Source organism: Acinonyx jubatus, chromosome B3, assembly GCF_027475565.1.
Source record: "Acinonyx jubatus isolate Ajub_Pintada_27869175 chromosome B3, VMU_Ajub_asm_v1.0, whole genome shotgun sequence".
NCBI lineage: Eukaryota > Metazoa > Chordata > Mammalia > Carnivora > Felidae > Acinonyx > Acinonyx jubatus.
The window spans coordinates 33,224,168-33,248,053 of record NC_069386.1 but is presented as its reverse complement, the minus strand read 5'-3'; the positions used below and the strand labels follow the sequence as shown (position 1 = coordinate 33,248,053).

General features: G+C 35.0%; 1 protein-coding gene across 15 annotated transcripts in view; it reads right to left on the bottom strand.

The window, feature by feature from the left end:
* MYO9A (myosin IXA) overlaps positions 1 to 23,886 on the bottom strand; it is a 281,021-nt gene that overhangs the window by 96,003 nt on the left and 161,132 nt on the right. For 10 of the 15 annotated variants that reach the window (XM_053223780.1, XM_053223782.1, XM_053223778.1 and 7 more), the window contains 9 exons: positions 19,848 to 19,970; positions 16,913 to 16,993; positions 15,031 to 15,141; positions 14,016 to 14,138; positions 12,093 to 12,242; positions 10,942 to 11,261; positions 8,749 to 10,350; positions 4,922 to 5,021; positions 4,202 to 4,417 (listed from right to left, as the gene is read on the bottom strand). In XM_053223780.1, the coding sequence (XP_053079755.1) occupies positions 4,202 to 4,417; positions 4,922 to 5,021; positions 8,749 to 10,350; positions 10,942 to 11,261; positions 12,093 to 12,242; positions 14,016 to 14,138; positions 15,031 to 15,141; positions 16,913 to 16,993; positions 19,848 to 19,970 (2,826 nt within the window). The remainder of the gene's footprint in view (positions 1 to 4,201; positions 4,418 to 4,921; positions 5,022 to 8,748; positions 10,351 to 10,941; positions 11,262 to 12,092; positions 12,243 to 14,015; positions 14,139 to 15,030; positions 15,142 to 16,912; positions 16,994 to 19,847; positions 19,971 to 23,886) is intronic. The other 5 variants (XM_053223789.1, XM_053223790.1, XM_053223791.1 and 2 more) reach the window with 2 other exon arrangements.

Genomic DNA, 23,886 nt, shown 5'->3' with positions numbered 1-23,886 from the left:
ACTTAAACACATTAGAATAAACAAGATATATCTAAAGTAGTGATCAGAAGAAAATTCACAGCCTTAAAAACCTGTATCAATAAAAATAACTTCAATAAATGAATTAAATTCCCCACAAAAAATGTAGAAAAATAAGACAGTAAACCAAAAGAAAATATAAGGAAATAAATAATAAAGGTAAAAGCAGAAATCAGTGGAGAACGGGGAAGCAGTGGGGAACTAGGTATCATAAATAAAAATCCTGTTGTTTTGGGAAAAAGTAACAAAGACAAATGATTGGCTAACTTAAAGAAAAAAATGAAAAAACACAACTCTATAAAATATGAAATGACAAAAGGGAAATAACCATTGAAACAAAATTTTTAAAAATCATGAGATTATTTCCAGACCTCTATGCAAATAAATCTGAATCATTAGATGAAATGAATAATTTCATAAGAGAAATTATTTACCAAAATTGACCCCTTTAGATAGAAAGTTTGTAAGACTAATTTCTCTAGAAGAAATATAGGAAGTAACGAATTACACCATAAAAATGTACCAATCCAAGATGGTTTCATAGGGAAATTCTACCAAATCTTTAAAGAGCAGAGAGTTGCAATGCTATGAACCATCCCTAACTTCTGGGAGGGGAAATACATGTACAAATACTAAGTATATTCAACAGTATGGCTGCTGTGCTGGGACTGCCAATCCAAACCTTTCATGTCATGAACTGTTCAATATCAACCAGATTTCTAATTTGCAAGACCCATCTCAAAATCACCAGCCTAGGTTCTAAAATTCTATAAACATCCTCTCCTGGCTTCCCCTTTCTGAGGCCTAGCCAAGGTAGATTTTCCTTTACTGTAAAATAAGCTAAAAACCTTAGCATTGCTCTATCTACAGGTTTTTCTGGCAATTTTTTGTGGAGAGAGTGGTGGTGAGAAGGAAAATTCAACAAAGACAAGGACTAGTGAATATCTCAGAGAATAACAAACAGAAACAGGAAGTGACAGCAGGTTTGGGGTAAAATGAGAAATTTATCATACTGGAGATAAAGAAGACAAATTTTGGAGAGCTATTTAGGAATCATGCCCACAGAGATGATTATTTTCCATCTAGGGAATGACAGAGGAAATTATAACGTTACCTATACCAATCCTACTAATAAGGAATAGAAATGATGTGACTAACTCACTTACCACCTAGAATATTGAGAAACTAAAAACTATATAAAAATTGGTTTTAAAAATACTATGTGACAGGGGCACCAGGGTGGCTCAGTCAGTTAAGTGTCCAACTTCAGCTCAGGGCATGATCTCGCGGTTCACAAGTTTGAGCTCCACATCAGGCTCTGTGCTGACAGCTCAGAGCCTGGCGCCTGCTTCTGATTCTGTGTCTCCCTCGCTCTCTACCCCTACCCCACTTGTGCGCTCTCTCTCTCTCAAAAATAAATAAAAACATTAAATAAACTTTTTTTAAAATATTATGTGACAGAACATATTCTTCTTGGGTAAAAGCCAACACAACGGGTAGAAGAACTGAGTGAGAGCAGCATACAGAGAGTAAATAGTTATTCAAATGGCAGAATTAAAGGCAGAAAGTTTAAAAAAAAAAAAAAGGAAACTGCTACTCTTTCCACTCCTCCTAGCAGGTTAACAATTAATTAATGTTAATTTAATTAACCACTGATGAATTCAGGAGGTAGTGCTTATCAAATCCTCTTCAGGTAATTCATTTATAACTGTCTTTATCCCATTGGATCAGTTATTTTGCAAGTGGAAAGGTCAGCTTCTTCCAAGATTGAATGACACTCTTTTTAGAGAATGTCGCAAGTGACAGGATCACTTTGTCCAGGAAAAAAAAAATCCAGTTTTTAAAAATCCACGTGTCTAGAAAATCAAGCCTATTTAAAATCCTGGAGATACCTGAATTTTTGAGAATTCCCATTTACAAACAATTAGTCTTCATCTTCATATCAGATAACATTAGAACACGGCATATTTTCAAGATAAACAAACAGAAACACATTTTAAACTGTCTCTACCCTTTCCACCCCCAACCCCAATACTATCTATCAGCATATTCTAGAAAGCAAAGCTGCTTCATGCAAGTGTCCACAGAAACAAACACCACCACCTGTTCCTAAAATAGCTAGTGATGAAACAGAAGGACAGTGAGAAAGCTGGAAAGGGGGCTATATACACTGTGCAGGGATACAGAGTGCTCTACAACTACTGGCATGCAGTGACCGTCAAAAGCAGGTGAACAGAATCATAGGCAGAGGCTACCAGCTAGAACCCTTAATGGGGCCAAATGCTCCAAGCAGAAAGCCCAACCTCCAGCTCATCTCAGTAAGAGTTTTCAGTGAGGAAGAATTCTACCACCAAAAGGACTAAGGTTTGTAACAAAGCAAACTCTCAGGAACAAAACAGCAATTACAATGCTAAGTTCTTCCACAAATGAAAAATCTATGTACACTTTAGAGAATAATTTAAGTATGCTCCCTATTTACACTAAAAAAAAAAAAAAAGAATATTTTTTAGTAAAATTAGTTGCTCTGTAACATAATTTCATCTTTAACCACTAATCATATGGTAGAGTAAGTTTCATTATTTACAACTCAAAAACAGGGCACCTCCAAAATGGAGTTACTTTACCTTACACTGAAGAGAGGGCTTTGGCTCTAGTTATATATATTAATAGATACACAGATTGTTTCTAACTTTTATAGCCCTAAGGTTTAGCTCAGGGTAAAGACTCATTTGTCTAATTAGAGACCTAGTCATACAGTTTTCTATTTTTATTTTTTCTTCTTAGATTATCAATATTATCATTTAAAAATGGGATCTATCTAACGGAAGATAAAGACAAGGAGGGTATTCTAGAAATTAGCAGAAGATTTAATTCTTTGGCACAAACAGCTTACAACAGTTCAAAAATGAAATATTTAATATGTCAAAAGACCAACCTAAAATTTTTCTCCCATAATGAATATATACTAAAGAATAACATTAGAAACCCAACTTAATTAAGGATATGCATGGAAATAAACCATATATATCACTCCACTTGATAAGTGATAATGTTTTAGTACATATTAGACATAACAGACTGTTTATATAGTATATTTTCCAGGACAATTCCAAAATCAAATACTTTATATCCATAAATATATTCATACTTGTCAAACTATATATACCTAATTTTGGATGAAATATGATGATAAAGTTATACTCCTGGTCAAATATTTTGACTAAGTGTAGCTTTATTCAAACATAACTCCAATGTTATAATTTGTGATTAATTCAAATTCACATTACATACAGACTTCTGCCTGGCTAGGTTGGTTCAAGAAAACATTTTTGGCACTGTTCATTACATTTTTAAAAAATTAATGTTTAGGGATGCCTGGGTGGCACAGTCAGTTAAGTTTCCAACTCAATTTCGGCTCAGGTTGTGATCTCACGGTTCGTGGGTTTAAGCCCTGCATTGGGCTCTGTGCTGATGGTGAGAAGCCTGCTTGGGATTCTGTCTGTCCTTCTCTCTGACCTTCTCCTGCTTGTGTGTGCTCTCTCTCTCTGTCTCAAAATAAACAAACTTAAAAAAAATCATGTTTATTTTCTATTACTAAATAATGGTGGAGGGGAAGCAAGCCTAAAGGCCAAAAACAAAAAAAGGAGAGTACCATTTCAGTTAAAAGCAATTGGATTATTTAACCACATACCCTATTCACTAGACACAAGGATCAATCAGCAACCTACGGCCAGCAAGTCAAATACAGCCCACTGTTTTTGTAAACAGTTTTACTAGAACACAGTCCTATTTGTTTACTTATTATCTATGGCTATTTTCACTTTACAACAGCAGAGCTGACCAACAACATCTAAATATTTACTATCTGGCCCTTTACAGAAAACAATTTGGCGGCCCCTGATCTAGACCTTTTAAGATATAATAGAAAAACTCTACATTAGTGCTAAATTAAATAACCCTAATTTCCCCTAATTTATGATTTGATATATGCTGTTAAAGTGCCCTTTATCTGGTCCTATTAAATTAAGGTTTAGTTTTATTGCTGTGTTCACTGAGGTTTCCCGTGTACAAACCACTATACAAGGAAGAAGCCGCGAAGGTTAGCTTTAGATTAGCAAAAACTACTCACTATTCCCATCAGATTTGCTTGTTCCCTATATTTCTTATATTGCTGTAAAATTACCATTTCGGAGTCACTGTGAGAGGCCTGACCCAGGCTGGGTGCAGGCCCTAGCTCAGAGTGAGACGCTTGATCAAGGGAGAGAAGGGGCTCAATAATGTCATCGTAATCATCTTCCTCTGTATCCCCCTCCCCATCGGCAAAAGTACCTCTAGTCAAGAAATCGGAGCGCGTCCGCGCCATTCGAGCTTTCTTTTTATGGGCCGGTCTGGCAACCTGCTTGACCAAATGATAAAACAAATAACACAACAATGTTTTGTTTTGGTTTTTTTTGGAGACGATGCCAATGAAAGACATCTGAGAGCTCATGAATTTCTTGAAACATCCCTCCACCCCACTGTATCCTCTCTTCTAGAAGTGACAGAGATAACCAAAAGCAATCCATATACATTACTCTGGACAAAACACAAATGGAAGCTAAATCTACACTGTTCTCCATAACCAAGGAAGACATCTTTCACCGCCATAATATGTCACCAAAGCCACTTGCATAAATTGCCTTCTTTCTTTAAGCAACATCTTTTTTGTAAACATAATCTGGGATTTTAGTCACCATTCCCTCCCTAAAGTACACTTCCTTAAGTATAACAGACTTAACTCATTGCCTCTTTCCCATAAACACTTGGGAGTAAATGTATAAATGAGGTGCTCTACTTATAAGAATAATAATTTCCAAAATAGGTGCATCTATTTTGCATAAGAGAGAGAAAGTTCAATACTTACCTCTCCTTGGCCCGGCCCAGTTAATTTCACAGGTTTCCAATTTGGCTCATCTTGTTTATGGAGTAGAGGATTTCCACTGTTTAAGGCTTCCTTGTTGACACTTAAGATAAAACAACAGGATTACATTTCAATTCCAAGCAGACATCCCATGGCAACAGTCTTAAAGTACAACATGAAATATAGCCTAACAAGCCAAGTCAAAGAATTCTAGAAAATCACATAAATATTTCCAGATCTTATCCAATTCCTAAAACAATGTATCAATGTTTTTCTGCCTATCCTAATTAATAGCATTATCAAGAATTAACATATGTGACTGAATTAGAAGCCTGTCCCTGATAATCACTGGGTATATTCTACTATGATATATGTTTAAGAATAGTAGCAGCAGAATTAGCTCAAGAAAACAGATGGATTCCATAAGGGAAAATACTACGTCCCCAAATCTTTAAAATCAGTCTTAGAAGGGACCTTTTATTCTAATCATTATAAAATACCTGATAAGTAGCTACTAAGTGATGAAGATCCCATTACTTTGTTTTATACTGAGATGGTTCCTCCTGGTTAGCAAATTTCCTTTCTGAAATCCCTCTGTAGCTTTCATCTACTATCTTAGTTTTAAAACTGTTATACAGAACAGTGGGGTGCCTGGGTGGCTCAGTCAGTTAAGCATCCAACTTCGGCTCAGGTCATGACCTCATGGTTCATAAGTTCAAGCCCCGCATGAGGCTCTGTGCTGTCAGCTCAGAGCCTGGAGCCTACTTTGGATTCTGTGTCTCCCTCGCTCTCTCTCCCCCTCTCTCACTCACACTCTGTCTCTCAAAAATAAATAAACGTTAAAAAATTTTTTAACTATTATACAGAACAAAGTCAACACTAGAAGGATAAGAAATTGTTATTAAGTTAAAAGAGGTATGCCATACAGATAGCACAGTGTTAGCTTATGAAAATTTAATTTTGCTTGAATAACCACATGATGTGACTACTTTATCATTAAATTCTGTTACCTACCTTAACTCAGAACCATGAATCTTAAACTTTATCAACATACCATTATCCTCTCCTTAGAACTATAAGCTCACTGAGAATCATACCTTACCTTCTAACATAGTGGTGGGTTTAAAGTACATACTAACTTATAATACAAGTTGGCAGACTAACTGCTCTCATGCAAAATCTTCCATTTAATTTTTATAAGTGAAGACCAAGGGGCCATAGAAGTTATACTGTCCTTTACCCTATGCATAAATCCCTAAACAAACCAAAATAGATGGCAACCTTTCCCAGCTAAAGGCGTCTCAGGTATCTCCCTTTTTGACCAACACACGATCAAACCTAGCAATCCTAGGCTATCCAAAAAGATTCCCTTTCATCAAAATCTGTCTTGCCACAGTTAAGCCTATTGGCCTTTGATTTATTCTCAAAACAAGGAAACAATGTTTGATAGCATCTGAATACCCTAGCCAACTTTTAAACTCACAGCATTTTCTTTATATTTCTCCATGATTTCTTTTTTGTTCTCTTTCATTAACCAGATGAAGGCCACAATGCACTTTATCTATAGAAAGTGCATTTCTTTTCTATAGAAAGAACACTAATCTAAAATTACTTCCTAATCATGAAATCCAATGGTGATTTCTAATCATGAAACTCAAGTTCCATTCCCAGCTATTTCTCTCAGTATGTGATTTTGAACAAGTCATTTCATCTCTATAGGCCTAGTGAGCTCATCTATAATAGTGTGGCAACTGGACAAAATAGTTTAGAATTACCAGCATTTGCAATTCTATAAAATGCTAAGGTTTATAGTATTACTTATACAATAAAAGAAGACTTAAAGTATGAATTTTATTTAAGCTTTCACAGAAACAACCTAACACATAATCATTTTGAAGATAAATAGATCTTAATGAGGCAAAACAAACTAGATCAAGTACCCTTAAGATTGTTTATCTTGGAAAATGACAAAAGTAATTTACAAGGATTCACAAGAATGATTAATGTTTTTGCAATCTATAAGTAAGCCTTTCACAGAACTGATTCATGGATCCAACAACTACACAAACATACAACACACACACCTCCCATCACTAAACTTAATCAGAGTGACAGGAAATAATGTTTTTAACACTCTGATGGGCTTATATATGCTTATACAAAGTCTTTGAACTTTTGGGCAATCTCTAGGTTAATGGGCAGGCATAGGACCTCAAGCTGTCATTTAGTCCAACTGCGTTTCATAATACCATACAGAAACCCCTAATGGAAAAAAAAATACCAATGATTTTTTTGCTCGTACTTACAAAGAGTTTCTATAAAATCTGTATGTTTAAAGACAAAAATATTTAAAAGCTCAAGCTATGATAAGAGAGAAAAGGTTATTTTCATAGTTAATGTGAAATTCAATTTTTTTTAGCTCTAAGATATATACCCTCCTTTCATTTAAACACTGACGTTCTTGTGGCACCGTGGTGGCTCAGTTGGTCGAGCATCTGACTCTTGATTTTGGCTCAGGTCACGATCTCATGGTTGTGATATCGAGCCCCATGTTGGGCTCCACATTTACACAGAGTGTGGAACTTGCTTGAGATTCTCTCTCTCCGTCTCTGCCCCCGCCCCCCCACTTTGTGCGCTCGCTCTCTCTCTCTCTCTCTCAAAAAATATTTAAAAACAAAACACTGACATAGTCCCAGGAGAACTGAAAGAATCCACTATACAACAAAGACTTAATAAAATTTCTTAAATTTTATCATCTTTGTTTTTATGTTCCACTTAAAAAGTGCTTTTCTCATGATGACCACAAGTTAAGAAAACTTAAACGTATAAAGAACTTCCACTCATATGAGGCATCCACTTAAGTAGTCAAACTCTTAGAAACAAGAATGGTGGTCACAAGGAGGGACGCCTGGGTGACTTAGCCAGTTGAGTATCCAACTCTTGGTTTCAGCCCAAGTCACGATCCAAGAGTTGTGGGATTGAGCCACATTGGGCTCAGTGCTGAACAAGGAGACTGCTTGAGATTATCTCTCTCTCTCTCTCTCTCCTCCTGCCCCTCTCCCCTGCTTTCAAGTACACATGCACACTCTCTCAAAATAAAAAAGAAAAGAAAAAGAAAAAGAAAAAGAAAAGGAAAAGGAAAAGGAAAAGGAAAAGGAAAAGAAAAGAAAAGAAAAGAAAAGAAAAGAAAAGAAAAGAAAAGAGAAAAATGGTGGTTACCAGGGGCTTGGAGTAAGGGGAAAGGGCTGGTTGCTGTTTGATAGGTAATAGAGTTTCTTTTGCAAGATGAAAAAGTTCTAGAGATCCACTGTACAACAATGTGCATATAGTTAACACTACTGTCGTATGTAATTAAGAATGGTTAAGATGGTAAATTTTATTCTTTTTGTGTTTTTTTACTACGCACCAAAAATGTATAAAGTACTCAGTGAAGACCCAATAGGCCAAGAGGTGGGACAAAGTACATTAACTTTAAAGTGTGACAATAAAAACCTGGACTTGCCTCACATGAAACATCTAAGACAACCAGGATTTGCCGAATGCCTAGCCTACTATGTTTATAGGCACTGTATTGACTTTCACAAATGCTTTCTCACTTAATGAGGAGAAACCAAAAAACTCCATCTATGCTTAGTCAAAGATTCCTATGGTATAATTATATCCAATTTCAGGAACCCTGCTAGAGTCAACATTAAGGGAATTTTTTTACACCGAGAAAATGGCTCATTTCGGCAGCACCCATACAAACAGTTGAGGTAGATTAAAGAAACTTAGCAAAATTCTCCAAAAAGTTTCCCATTTACACAGAAAATAAATATCATTTCACTTACAGGGAAATACTCATATTGTCCTTTGGTGTGAAGAAAATGACCCTAGTAGTTCCATCTCTGGAAGGGCCATCAGATTTGTGGATGTAAGACTGAGCTGGCCTATGATGCTCTCTTTTGGAAACACGATTATTAGAAAGTTTACAGGCTACATTCATTTGGGTACACATTCTGTCTGTTTTGGATAATTCCTTGGTAGTAGCAGATTGGTATGGGCCTCCTTTCCTTTCAAAGAATAAGGTGACAGGTCGGTCCTTCTGGGACAGGTGAGCAGAAGCGCTGTCTTTTGGAAGAACTGCATCTTTTACAGTTACTAATGGAGGCCCTAGTACATTGGGTTCTTCCTTATTTGGGGTATTCAGAATGAGGAGAGAGGACGGCCTCTCTACTCTTTGTTTTGATGGATGGAAAGATGGTGCCAGGAACAACTCCCCAGTTCGTGGCCTTTCAATGGTCTGGAAGGCTTTACGCTCCTTCTCTAAAATATCTGTTTGCTGACGAATCTGTTCCATCATCTCTTTTTCATTCTGCTGCTGCAAATGCTTTTGCCTTTCTTCCTTCTCAGTGTTTAGCTTTTCTAACTTCTTCAGCACAGTATTAGAAGAATCTGTATTCAAAGACATGACAACTTGATTTTCTCCGGAGGAGTGGTACTTTCTGGCTTCCCTGTTGATATCCAAAGTAAGAGCTGAAAGTGCTTCTTCACTTTCTAATAGCTTGTTTCTCTGGATACCTGTGTCTAGTTGGGAACTTGTTTTCAGTGGATCTTGTTGAGGAATATAAAAAAATGTAGGCAGACTATTTGAAATAAAGGGGTCTCTCAGCTGTGGCTTACAGGTAATAGATTCAGAACTGCAAACCAATTTTTCCTTCACAGTCCCATTCTTCAAATGCACTGAGTCAGAGGGTGTTCCCTTTTCAATCATGGTATAGTTAGTCTCACTTGAGGAACTGAGGGCATTGTCCTGTGGATCAAATTTTGGACTGCTAGATATTTTAGGTGACAGACTCTGCAAGTCTCCTTCATCTAATATTATGGACTCAAGTTTGCTCTTCTGACTTTCCTCACAGCTCAGATGTTCCAAACTTCCTTGAGAGCTTTCACTGTCAGGTGTACCCTGTAGAGACTGAAGACCTTCAGGCATCAGTTCTGTAGACCATCTACGTTCCTCTGAAGGAGACATGCCACCAAGAGAACGAACTTTTAGCAATTCTAAACTGAATATAGCTTGCTCTAGTTCTCTCATTCTCCGACTTTCTCTTTTGGCCCGACCTACTTTTTTCTGGTGGAGATCCTCTAAGGACTTGGGTCTCTCTCTTACAATCACTTCTTCCTGCAAGTCCACACCACTTTGGCTTCTGGCTCTCTCCTGTTGCTTGTTTGGGGACTCTTTCAAGCAGTCCATTGAACTCTCCTGGCTAATTCGATTACTCTCTATCACAGATTTACATTCCTCTATAGCTTTCACTCTGTTGTCAAAGGAACAATCCTCCCATTCTGAAGGGTCTGAGCCCTGAATTTCCAGAGCTCCATATGGCTCAGGATCTGCCAATCCAAATTCTAGTTTTGTTTCTTTCAGTCTTTGTTCTTTTAAAACTTTAAATCTATATAACAACAGGGAAAAAAAACATGGGTTAGAAAGATTTTTTTAGTTACTACTGGAGAGAATACACTTTACTGAGAATTTAAGAAATAATTTGAAAGTTTCAAAATTTTCTTCTTAAACTAACTTGGATGCACATTTCATAATTCTATTTCTATGAGTGAGATACTTTATTAAGTACATTAATCCTAATAGGTCATCCTAGTCAAAACATAAATTAACTCAGAAGTAAAGCTCTCATTTTAAAAATAACTTTATTTTAAGGTAAACGTTAATAATGAAATTAAAGTTTCTGAAGACAAAAACAACTGAATATTGCCAAATTTTAAAGACTCAACCTAATGAAAATCAATTCTTAGTGGTTGTAACTGTAGACCATGCAGGTTTTCAATCCAATTTAATTCAATAAGTATCTGTTTAGCTTCTTTTAGAGACTATACAATGTGGGTTAAAACTGCTAGGAACATCACAGCCTAGTGGAGAAGACGAAATTGTACATAACCAATTCTAATACAAGTTAGGCAAGTGTTAAGAGCAAAGATATAAACAAAATAGCTGAAGAGAAAAGGAGTATCAAAACAATACAGATTACCTTTGTCTTGCTCTGAATCCTCTACATATTGATTGCAAAAGGATAATTTTGCTCCTTTGTTCTTGATACCTCTTACTTTCCCTGTAGCCTTTCCATCTTGCCTGAATACAGACAGCAGCCATGTGCCTCTGCCTATAGCATTCCTTCCATCTCTGCTGGATGATGATGGCTGCAGTCCGGAGCTCCAAATACCGCTGCCTCTCCACATGAGCACGCCAGGAAGACTGGAGAAGCGTGGCTGCACTAGCCAAAACTAGAGCATCCTTCTGCACAGCTACATTTCTGGCTTGCTTCTGATTTAGATAATTCCTCCAGAATCGCTGTGAGGAAGACAAAACAATAGAAATGGCTGTCATATCTTATACCACATTTTCACAGAAAAAAGAAAAAAAATAAATTTATTGTGTTGTAATTAGAGATTAAATGGCTAAATAGCTAAATTGCACCTGATTAAAGTGGAAAAAAAAAAAGCTTTCTTTTCCAGATATGCTTGGCTAAAACAATTCTTAGAGAATATAACCTCAATGAAGTTAATTATAGAACTTAAAATAATTTAAAAGTTTTTGATGCTTTAACAAATTACATTATCTTCTCGGGCTACAGTTTTGCCAATATTAATGGGTTTAAGGTCAACATGCACATGTTTCAAAGATAAATATTCTAAAAATTTTCTTGTATTAAAAGAAAAGGGCCTATGGAGGAGAACAGAACGGTCATCATATAAATCAGTGAAGGAAAAAATAAAACAGATAAAATATGAAATAAGATACCTATCATCCAAGAGGAGTACAGAGCAAGAGCAATGTATATATAACTCTCAAATATCACTCAGGAAACAATCAAATAAAAATAACTAAGGCAACAAAAATTAAGGCACATAATTCCTTTGCCCCTAACCATAGTGTACAAGACATTACAGCTATAAATTCAATTTAATTTAACTTCAACGCCATCGATGTTTATCAATGGTCTATTAGTATATGCCAGGTAATCTTTTAGATGCTATGAACATTTCAAAAATGAATAGGACACATTGTCATCAATGAAGAAGTTTATATTCTTATTCAAATGTTTCACAGTAAAATTCTAGTTACTAAAATAAAAGCCAAATAAACTAGCAAATCTCATGCAAGAAATCCTTTACTTCCCACCTGGATAATGATGCATGCCTGTCTCAGGTGGAGGAAATGCTGCCTACACAGCAGGACCCTGAACCATCGCTGCAACAATATGATTCTGCGCAGCACCTCTTGGTGAAGCAGATCTTGTAGGTGCTGTCGTTCCTGCTCCTTTAGGAACACCTACCAAAAAGAAGAAAGATGAGGAATACAGCTTATGAAGAAATGAGAAATTTATTTCATGAATCATCTTTTTGTGGTAAGCTTCTTTTTTTTTTTTAACGTTTATTTACTTTTGAGACAGAGAGAGACAGAGCATGAACGGGGGAGGGTCAGAGAGAGAGTGGGAGACACAGAATCTGAAACAGGCTCCAGGCTCTGAGCTGTCAGCACAGAGCCCGACGCGGGGCTGGAACTCACGAACCGTGAGATCATGACCTGAGCCGAAGTCGGACGCTTAACCGACTGAGTCACCCAGGCGCCCATCTGTGGTAAGCTTCTTTAGAGAAGAATACAGTGGAAGAAATGAAAAGCAGTACTGATAAATATTTCTATCAATGTATCCAAAGAAGTCATTCTCAAATTAAAAAAATAGCCATTAGAATATAGAAAGAGACATTAGAACATAGAAGGGGAAATGAAACAGTGAACACGAATACAAAATTCCCAGTTTTAGAGATTCGCTGCCATCGTGAACCACCTGTACCACTGGTAAAAGGTCATATTGTTCAAGGATGTTAGGGTGGGGGGATGATCATAATATGAATAAACCAATAATAACAGTCTTTTTGAAACCCAGTATGCATCAAAGGCTCTTGCTACCCAAAGCTATTAATCAATTTATTTACTATTTCATGCCATTAATAAATCTTTAGGGGTTTAGGAGGAAACAAATATAACTTAAACATAGTCCCTGTGAAAACAGAATTTGCACTTCACCCTTAAAAGCAGGTAGATATTAAAACCTATATATATCTTTAAGGTGTACAATGTGACATTTTGATGTATATATACATTATGAAGTAATTACCACCAACTAATTGATATCCATCACCTCCCCCTTCTGTCAAAAATTTAACACTATTTTAAAAAAGAAGAGATATTAGATACACAAATAGGAAAACAGTAAACTGTAAGGCAAAAGACAGAGGGCTCTACCTAAGCAAAACAAGGAGCAGGAAATAATAACAAATGTACACATACATGGCAGCATGTACAGGAGACAACCGAATAATCTTCGTAAAGAAAATATTAAATGATATGAAGTCACAATATGGAGGTTCTTGAAGAAGAGAAAGATGTTTGAATTTAACGGGAGGTTATCAGGTGATTATTATTGAGCAGAAAGTCAACATAAAAGAAAAGTATATTAAGATGATGCTTTTGATACTATGGGTAGAGTGACTTAAATGGAATGACAAATAGACTGAAATCGGATGAGGAATTAACTGTAAGAGAACTATAACTGAGAACAAAGGAACAGACTAAAATGCCAGCAGTAGGAATGAAGAAAAGGGGCATGACGTGAGAATCATTTGTGAGAAGACACAGAACTTTGTAAAAGGATTAAGGTGAAGGGTCAGGCCAAATAGCATTACAGTTTTTAGCCTAAGAACCTAGAAGAAGGATGAGAGAGAAAAGAATAGATGAAAATTAAAGACAGTAGGGTAATTTGGATAAGCTCACTTTGGGCAAGTTGAGTTGAAGATTACAGCAGAATACCTAGGGAGTCATTGTTTTTAGGCAGATAAAAACCTTAAGCAGACCTAGAGCACTGGCCAGAAGCTCTTTGGTTAATACTGACTATATTAAGTAAAAATCTTGACCTAATCAATTTCCTTAAGATAACTGGTACAGTATCTTTTTCAGAAATGTTCTCTGGGGCAAAGATCGCCATTATTATCTAAATATAAAAATTCACTCAAATTTGACAAGGAGTGTATATATTATATTTACCATGGATTTTCCAACTTGATAGTTATCTGAATTAAGATTTATTTTCCTGAAGAAATCCTGAATGTTAAATTTGGATGGAATAATATTTCGGGGAAGAAGTACATGGAAGTGGCTCACAAAATCCTGAAAAATGAAAAGAAAAATGTTGTAAAATCACAAGAAAATTATAAACATGTCTAAACTATGTGTAAAATGTAAACATGGGTCTAAATTAGCTAGCTGTCCTTTTATTGATCCTTTTCTCATCTTCTAAACAGACTGAAACCAAGAAAGTATTTAATTAAAAAAACGACAAAACAGTTAATTTGTAAAATGGGGGTGGGGTGGAGAGAAGATAGTGAGTTCTACATATTTTGTTATCAAAAGGGAATGGAAGAAGAAGAAAAAAGCAGAAACTATCCCTTTTGAGAAAGTTGTGTTAAAGACCAAAGAAAAAGTTATTTAATAAGAACTGAAATTTTTAGCAAAAAAACATGCAAAGGTGTCAGCTATTACAGGGTATAACTGAGAACAAAGCGTTCCCGCCCAGAAACAGCAAAGAATCTGTTCAGCTGCTGAAAAGCTTCAACATAATTTCTATACCCATAGCAGCAGTAGCTGATGAGAATAACTGTGAACCTTGCTGGCAGCTTACTATAAAAGAAAATCTTGCTGAGAAAACTTTACATAAACCTAAATAGAATCTTCTCTTGAACCAGGTAGCTCTGATTGAACTATTTCCATTACTGGAGTAATCAGCAGGAGGAACTACTATGTTACATGTAAACTTAGTATTAGTAAACATTCAGATAAAATGAGAATAGCCAGGAACTGGATTCGATTACAACACATAAATAAGATTGCTGCCATTCAATGGAAGTGAGTACTTTCTATCCCTCTTCAATTCTGTATACAAAAGATGGAATGGAAAGGAAGAAATAAGAGAAATAAACAAGTGAGCCCCAAATGAAAAACAAGACACAGGAATCACTTAATTATGTGTATATAAATTTAAATATCACTATAAAAGCATAACCTGGAAAGAATATTTGCAGCTGTATCCAGATTGGCGAATTCGAACTGTCTCTAGCATCCCAGTGTACCGAAGCTGTCGAAGTACCAAAGCATCGTTGAACCTTAATGGCAGCTAAATCAAAGCAAATGGAAAAAAAACAGATAAACCCGGAAGAAGAGATCTCCAGATTAATGTTTTCCTCATAAGTATAGTCAACTTCTGAGTATCTAAAAATTGGAGATTGTCAGGTTAAGACACAAAAGAGGTGACAGGAAAATCTACCTCCTCAGCTGGTAGCTTCAGAAAAGTTCTAAATGCCTGACCCTAGGGAAAAAGGAGAACCCAAGCTTCCAGCTTCTCTCTAGTTGTAGAGGGAGAGGACCTTCAAAGCTCAAAAGGAATGTAGTTACCCACAGGAGGAGCAGACATAGTCTAGTCCCTATAAAAATCTGTAACAAGATTAATCTACATATATGTAGTCAAGAGTGTCTGTATTTTTGTTTTTAATTAAGATTTCTCTCTATAATTTCAATCAGAAACCACCCACTCCACTCTACCAGTTGCCTTGGTTAATGGAGAGCTGACAGATTCTTCATTTAATGACTAGTACAAGGTTAAGAGCAGTTTTTTCTCTAAACACTTTTTGCTAGTAATACCAGTAGGATACAATGAAAAACAAAAAATTCCTACAGTCCCTGAGAACTGACCTCCTCAATGCACAAGCATTGATAAGGAAGAAGCTACTGGGAGGCAGTCACTCATCACCAGTCACAACACCCTGTCACTTGTAGGTATCTCAGTAGGCATGTTTTCTGATATTCAAAAGATATATTTGGATTTTCTGATATTTCTCCCTATTCTCTAAATACTATTTTTAATGATCCGCAAAGGCAATCCCAAACATTTTCCTGCAGGGAAATGGGGCATACCAGCTATCAAAGAAAAAAAAATCAAATATGCAACTTATGTTAATAATAGTCAATGTTTATTTAGTACTTATTCTGTGCCCTGAAATACTTCATTAATTGAACTCTCTGTATAACAAGGTCTTCATTAATAATAAGGACTCAAAGGTTCTATTTAACTGTAAATAAAAAGGTGTCCTTTTTTGTTACTATAAAAGAACAGCTAACATTTACTGAACAATTAGTATGGGCCAGTAACATTTTAAGTACTTTGCAGGTAGTGACTCAGGTATACTAGTTCCAAAACACTATGAGTCTGGTCCTATAATTATAGTATATTCTTACAAAGATGAAAACTTTTAAAAGTCACAGAAATGGTTAAGTTCACAAAGCTTGTAAACAGCAGTTGAAGACTGCTTCCTAAAAATTAAGAAAGCTGGACACAATTCATACTATACATTTATACTACTTTAGAACTACACATTTTTAGCTGTTCAGCCTAGGAACTATATTTTCCTATGATGAACATAAAGGAATATGACAAATGTTTGTATTTATTAGGTATATTCTGCAAAGCTGTAATTAGGAGACCTATTATCGAAAGCAGAAGGAAATCAAGAATGTCCACAGTACGTTCCTTATTTTACAGAGACAAAAAGCTCTAAACAAATTCTTTAAGAATGACAGGTTATATACAAACAAGAAAGATTAATCTCAGGGTAACAAAAGTTGCATAAAACTCTTTTTTATGATGGAATTTCAAAACATATTTGCTTTTCAGATTCTAGGAAACACTGAATCAAGTGCATGTAAACACGGAATAGACAAGTAAATACAGAAAATAAAAGGATATCCACAGAAAATACAGAACCTGGTTTTCCTTGAAAAGATTATAGATAGCTCTTCCCTACCACTTGCTCTCTTTAAAAAAAAAAAAAATGTAAAGCCTGATTTGAAGTAAGCTGAGCTAGAAGCTCTCATTTACAGGACATTTTTACCTTTTCAGCATTAGAGCGAATGCATTTCACAAAATATGGTTCTGCTTGACCAAGTGTCTCCATCAGTTTGCTTAATGAGGCCTGCAATACAAAGCAATGTAATTAGCAATTTCTCCCATTCCAAACTGGCAGGAAATAATTTATAGGTACAAAAAATAATGTTGGCAAACTATGCAGAAACGATTGGTATACACAGGAATAGCTTTCTTTCTGAAAAGCAAATTTATTTCCATACTGATTAAGGGTAATTTAGTAATTTAAGGATGGTAGTTTAATCTTAAAGCTAATAACTTGGCAATAGTAAATACTGCATATATATTACAGAATAACCTCCTAATTCTAGACTTTTCTTCACATTTCATGAAGCAATTTATTCAAACTCATGCATTCCTAGAACAACTTGGAAAATCATCCAGTAGGGTATCAACTAGCTAATATTCTCCCACTTTCAGTGTTCATGTCAGTGATATCCCCTCTTTCATTCTTAATATGATAATTTGTAATTTACCTCTTTTTTTTTCCTGACTAGTCTATCTAGAAGTTTATAATTTTTTTATGTTTTCAAGGAAGCAGCTTTTTGGTTTCGTTGGTTTTTTTCTATTATTTTTCTGTTTTCAATTTCATTGACTTCTTTTATCTTTATCATTTCATTCCATCTGCTTGCTTTGGGTTTAATATATTTTTCTTTGACTAGGTTCCTAAAGTAGTAGTTTACATTATTGACTTGAGACCTTTCTCATTTCATTAAAAGCATTTAATGTTATCAATGAACCCTGGAGCACTGCTTTAGCTGCACTGCACAAACTTTGATATTTTCACTTCATTTAAAATATTTTTAAAATCTTCCTCCTTCTTTGACTCATGTATTATTTAGATGTCTGCTTTTTATTTTCCAAATACCTGGGGGTTGTTATCTTTCCTTTATTGATTTCTAGTTTCATTCCATCTTATACTCAGATAACATATTTTGTTTTTTAGTATTCCATCTATTGGCTTCTCTGTTATATTTCTTTGTAGTATTTTTCAGTGGCTACTCTAAGGATTATAATATGCAAACCTAACTTGTCATAGTCTACTTAGGGTTAATATTTTATGACTTCAAGTAAAACTTAAAAGCCTTACAACCATATAGACTCCTATTATTACCATCATATATAAGCAACATACAACTTTTTTACTTTTAAGTGTTCTTTTTTCTTGTATATGCTATTGTAGTACAAGATACATAAAATGCTTAAATCATAAGTATACAGTCTGATGAATTTTCACAAAGGGAACACATTCTTACAACCAAAGCCCAAATCATTAAACAAAATATTACCAGAAATTCAGAAGCCCTTCTATCCCATCCCATTGAATTTAGCAAGGTCACTGTACATAAATTACCTACCTCCACACCTGAACCAAGGGTAACCATTACCCTAATCTCTAAGATGGCAACTTAGTTTTGTCTGCTATATGAGTTCATATAAAAAAAAAGATATACTAGGTACTAGCTTGTATTTGTTGCATATATTATGTACATTTTCAGTGCTATATAGTAATGATTCATTATATGACTATACCACAATTAAATAATCCATTTAAGGTAGATATTTGTTTGTTTCAGTTTGGGCTGTTATAAATAAAGTTGCTGTGGACATTCTTCAACATATCTTTTAGCTATTTCCAAATACCTGCATCAGTTTATATTTCAATAGAAGTGTATAACAGTTCTTCTGGTTGCTCCACATCCCCACTAACACTTTGTATAATCAGTCTTTTTTATTTCAGCCATGCTGGCAAGTGTGTAGTTAATTTGCATTTCTCTGATGAATAATAATGTTGGGCCAGTATTTAATAGGCTCACTGGCCTTCTGGATTACATCTTTTGATTTCAGACAGTTTTGACTGCACAAGGCTTTGTACCATTTGTATTAGGGTGTCAGTATTTTTAAAAATTGATTTGTGGTTCTTCGTTTATTCTATATATATAAGGTGCTTTTCAGATATATTGCTAGTATATTTTCACACCCTGTACCTTGCACTTTCATTCTCTTAAGAGTGACGTTTTGTTTTTAACTTTATTTATTGAAATACAAATTAAATACTATAAAAATGTACCCATTATAAGTGTACAGATCAATGATTTTCAGTAAGTTTACATAATTGTGCAAACATAACATTAGATGAGATATAGAAATCTTCCATTACCCTAGAAAGTTCCCTCCTGCCCATATGCAATTAATAACTCTTCCTGCTTACAGTCCCAGAAAACCACCGATCTGATTCCTGCTGCTATAAACAAACCATCTTTGAAAAAAAATAGCCCACTTTAGACTTATTTTCCTTTGATTATAAAACCAATGTAAAGGTACTATAAAAAACTTAAGACACAGATATATGTTCAAAGAATAAAAGTCAGCTTGACAATTATATATAACTGTTATTTAATTTATTGTGATATTTATTCACAAATGCCCAGTCACAACAAAAAGAAATGGGTCTATGTACACAAAGTTAAAATAAAACCAGAAAAACCTACAATCTCATTTAGTTAAATATCGATAGCAGAAGCATGAAGTTTAAAAATACATATAGGAAAAAAAACATACACCTTATGTTAACAGTGACTATATGTGGGCCATAGGGTAAAAGGAAGATTTTGTTTATAATAGCAATTTCCTGCTGCCTGTCTCCTCACATTGAAAGCAATGAATTACTCTTTGGGATATCCACTATCCACAGATACAACAATGAAAAAGAAAGGCAGCTGACTTTTTCCACCACTGTAACTTTTCTCCAAAATGACCACCATAAAATGGCTTTTAAGTCATATGAATCATATTCCATTCAGGTACCTTGCAGATCATTTTGACCTTTCAATGCTGATCTGAATGAAACAGATTCCTGATTTTAAAAACTTTTTTTATAAAAAGATAACAAAAGAAATAACCTGAAACTGGGCACTGATGCTGGGAGGCTTTTTCTTCTTGTGCAAATGAAGAAGAGACTTGGTAATGCGATCCTGTAGTGTCAGTCTTGTCAGGTGCTTTAAAGAATTTACCTCTAGCAAGTGCTGAAAACAAGCAAGAAAAATCATATTCTTCACATAAATTAATTAAAGAACAGGGAAACCAAAATTCTAAGCCAGTTTTCATTATCACCTATGTATAATGACTGTGGTGAATATTAGAAATTGATATTCAATATCCATCTCACCCTCCTGCTTTCTCGCAGAAGCTTTCCAGCTAAAAAGAAAACTGCATTTCTCAAACTCTCTTGCATCTGGGTTCCAGATAGGATTTAAGTTTATCATTTAAATTCTAACGCATGAAATCGGGAAGGTATAACTGAGGCAGACTTTGGCTACTAGCTTCTGTTTCTTCTGACAACCATATATACCCAAGTACTTTAGCTTTCTAAATGGATCCTAATGTCCAGGCACCACCTTTGTGAGTTGAGAGGCAGAGCACAGGGAATTTGTGTTGTTACTGCAACTCTAGTAAATGCACCTTAACCCTGGAGCCAATAGTTGTGGCAGCTTCCTCCTGATTCCTGGATCACACCACAGGTAGTATGCACCTGGAAGCAGCAGCTGGAATGGCAGCTTCCTGCTTTCTTAACTGATTACAGCTGGGGTCAGTTCTGCACTGCTATTTTAATACTCTGAAACTCTAAAACTTCTAATGATTTTGTAAGTGCCTATTTGAATTAAGTCTTTTTCTACTTAAAAATATCTACACTTATTATTGCTAACTGTAACTGAATCCTGACTCACAGAGACAATAAATTTAATCCCAGGGCTACAGAGGGTATGCCAGAAACACACACAGAAACAAAATAAAACATAAACCCTATTAACCATGATCCTGGCAAATTAATTATCAATCTTAATAATAAGATAGGAGTTACACATAAAGCAAATACAAATAATACAAAATGGGGTGTTAATAAAGTATTTGAGAGCTTTTGCAGCCAATTACAATTAAAAGTAATTTTTTCTAATATTTATTATTTATTTTTGAGAGAGAGAGGCAGAGTGCGAGCAAGGGAGGGGCAGAGAGAGCGGGAGACACAGAATCTGAAGCAGGCTCCAAATCAGCACAGAGCCCAACGCAGGGCCCAAAGCCATGAACCATGAGATCATGGCCTGAGCTGAAGTCGGATGCTCAACTGACTGAGCCACCCAGGCGCCCCAACTTTTTAAACCATACCATATTTATGGAAGTGAGCTTGCCCATGGAAAGAATATATATATACATATGTACAACTATATAATGTTATTCAAAAAGCTTTAAAAATTTTATTGTATGAGAAGCACAGAACTGAGTTAAAAACAACAAATTTAAAAGTCTTAAAAAGATTAATTTTGACAATATAAACACCTAAAAATATAAACCTTCAAGTGGCAACAAGTACAATACATATTTTAACAGATACAACTAAATAAAATTTTTCTAGCAATGACAGACTTATTATCTGTACATAAGAAATGTAAAAATTCCTTTAAAAATTCATCCTGAAATTAAAATGAACAGAAGACATGAAACAGGCAATTCTCAAATAAAGTATAAATGACATACAACATGATGACAATCAATCAACCTGATTCATAATAAAAAAAAAAGCACATTTCTTTTAAAGAGATTTTCTGCATATCAGATTGGCAAACATAATAAACACTGACAAAACCCAATATTCATGAGGTTGTGAAGAAAGACATATTTATGCACTGTTCTTAAGAATGCAAATCAGTATAGCCTTCCTGATAAACAATTTCACATCTAGATATTTATTTAAGGGGATTATCAAACAAGATCTGAAAGTTATTTTTGACAATGCTTCAGAAAACAGTGAAAAACAGAGATATGCAATTATAAGGAATTATTTTCATAAAGTATGCTTTAGTCACACAACTAAATTCTATACAGTTCATAAATATACTGTAACCTGTATTTACTGACACAGAAAAATATTTGCAACCCTGTCCACTCCTATCACTTTTATTCAACATAGTACTAGAAGTCCTAGCCCCAGCAATCAGACAAGAAAAAAAATAAGAAGCATCCATACTGGTAAAGCAGAAGTTAAACTGACACTATTTGCAGATGATATAATACTACATATAGAAAACCCTAAAGACTCCAAACAGAAAACTATTAGAAATAATAAATGAATTCAGTAGTTATAGAATACAAAATTAATATGCAGAAATCAGTTCTTTCTATACACTAATAATGAGTAGCAGAGAGAGAAAATAAATAAAACAATTCCATTTGCAATTGCACCAAATAGAATAAAATAACTAGGAATAAACTTAACCAAGAAGATGAAAGACCTATACTCTGAAACCTAAAAAACACTGATGAAAGCAACTAAAGGTGGCACAAATGGAAAGATATTCCATGCTCATGGATTGGAAGAACTAATATTGTTAAAATGCCCATTCTATCCAAAGCAATCTACAGATTCAATGCAATCCCTATCAAAATACCAACTGCATTTTTCAAAGAACTAGAACAAATAACCTTAAAATTTGTATGGAGCCACAAAAAATCCTGAGTAGCCAAAGAAATCTTGAAAAATGAAGAACAAAAATGGAGATATCGCAATCCCAGATTTCAAGATATACTACCAAGCTGTACTACCAAAAGAATATGGCACAAAAACAGACACATAAGTCAATGGAACAGAATAGAAAGCCCAGAAATAAACCCATGACTACATGGTCAATCTGTGACAAAGGAAACAAGAATATACAATGGGGAAAAGACCATCTCTTCAATAAATGGTATTGGGAAAACTGGACAGCTACATGCAGAAGAAAGAAACTGGACCACGTTCTCACACCATACTCAAAAATAAACTCAAATTGGATTAAAGACCTAAATGTAAGACCTGAATCCATAAAAATTCTTGAAGACAGCACAAGCAGTAATTTCTCTGATATCAGCCACAGTAACATTTTTCTAGATAGGTTTCTTCAAGAAAGGGAAACAAAAGCAAAAATAAGCTACTGGGAGATCAAAATAAAAAGCTTTTGCACAGCAAAGGAAGCCATAAACAGAATGAAAAGGCAACAAACTGAATGGGAGAAGATATCTGCAAATGATATATCCAATAAGGGGTTAGTAAAAAGAACTTCTACAACTCAATGTCAAAAAATAAGTGATCCAATTAAAACATGGGCAGAAAACCAAAGAGACATTTTTCCAAAGAAGACATACAGACGGTCAACAGACACATTAAAAGATGGCTCAACATCACTCATTATCAGGGAAATACAAATCAAAATCACAATGAGGTTTTGATTTATACCTATAAGAATGGCTAGCATTAGAAAGAGACAAGAAATAACAAGTGAATATTTAGCAAGGTGGTGGAGAAAAAGGAACCTTTACACACTGTTGGTGGGAATCTAAATTGGTACAGCCACTAAGAAAAATAGTATGGAGGTTCCTCAAAAAATTAAAAAACAGATATACCATATGATCCAATAATTCCACCACTGGGTATTTTCACAAAGAAAATGAAAACACTAATTTCAAAAGATGTTTGCATCCCTGTGTTTACTGCAACATTATTTACAACAGCCAAAATATGCAAGCAATCCAAGTGTCTATCAACAGATGAATGAATACAGATGTGGGGTGTGTGTATACAAACACACACATATACACACAATGGGACTACTACTTAGCCATAGAAAAGAATGAGATCTTGCCATTTGTGACAACACAGATAGACCTAGAGGGTATTATGTCAAGTGAAGTAAGATAGAGAAACACAAATACCACATGATTTCATGTATAGGTGGAATCCAGAAAACAAAACAGATGAATGAAAAACAGACTCAAATACAGAAAAAAAAAAAAAAAAAAAAAAAAAGAAAGTGATAGTTGCTGGAGGGGAGGGGTAAAATAGATAAAGGGGATTAAGAAATACAAACTTCCAGTGATAAAATAAAAGTCACACAGATGAAAAGTACAGCA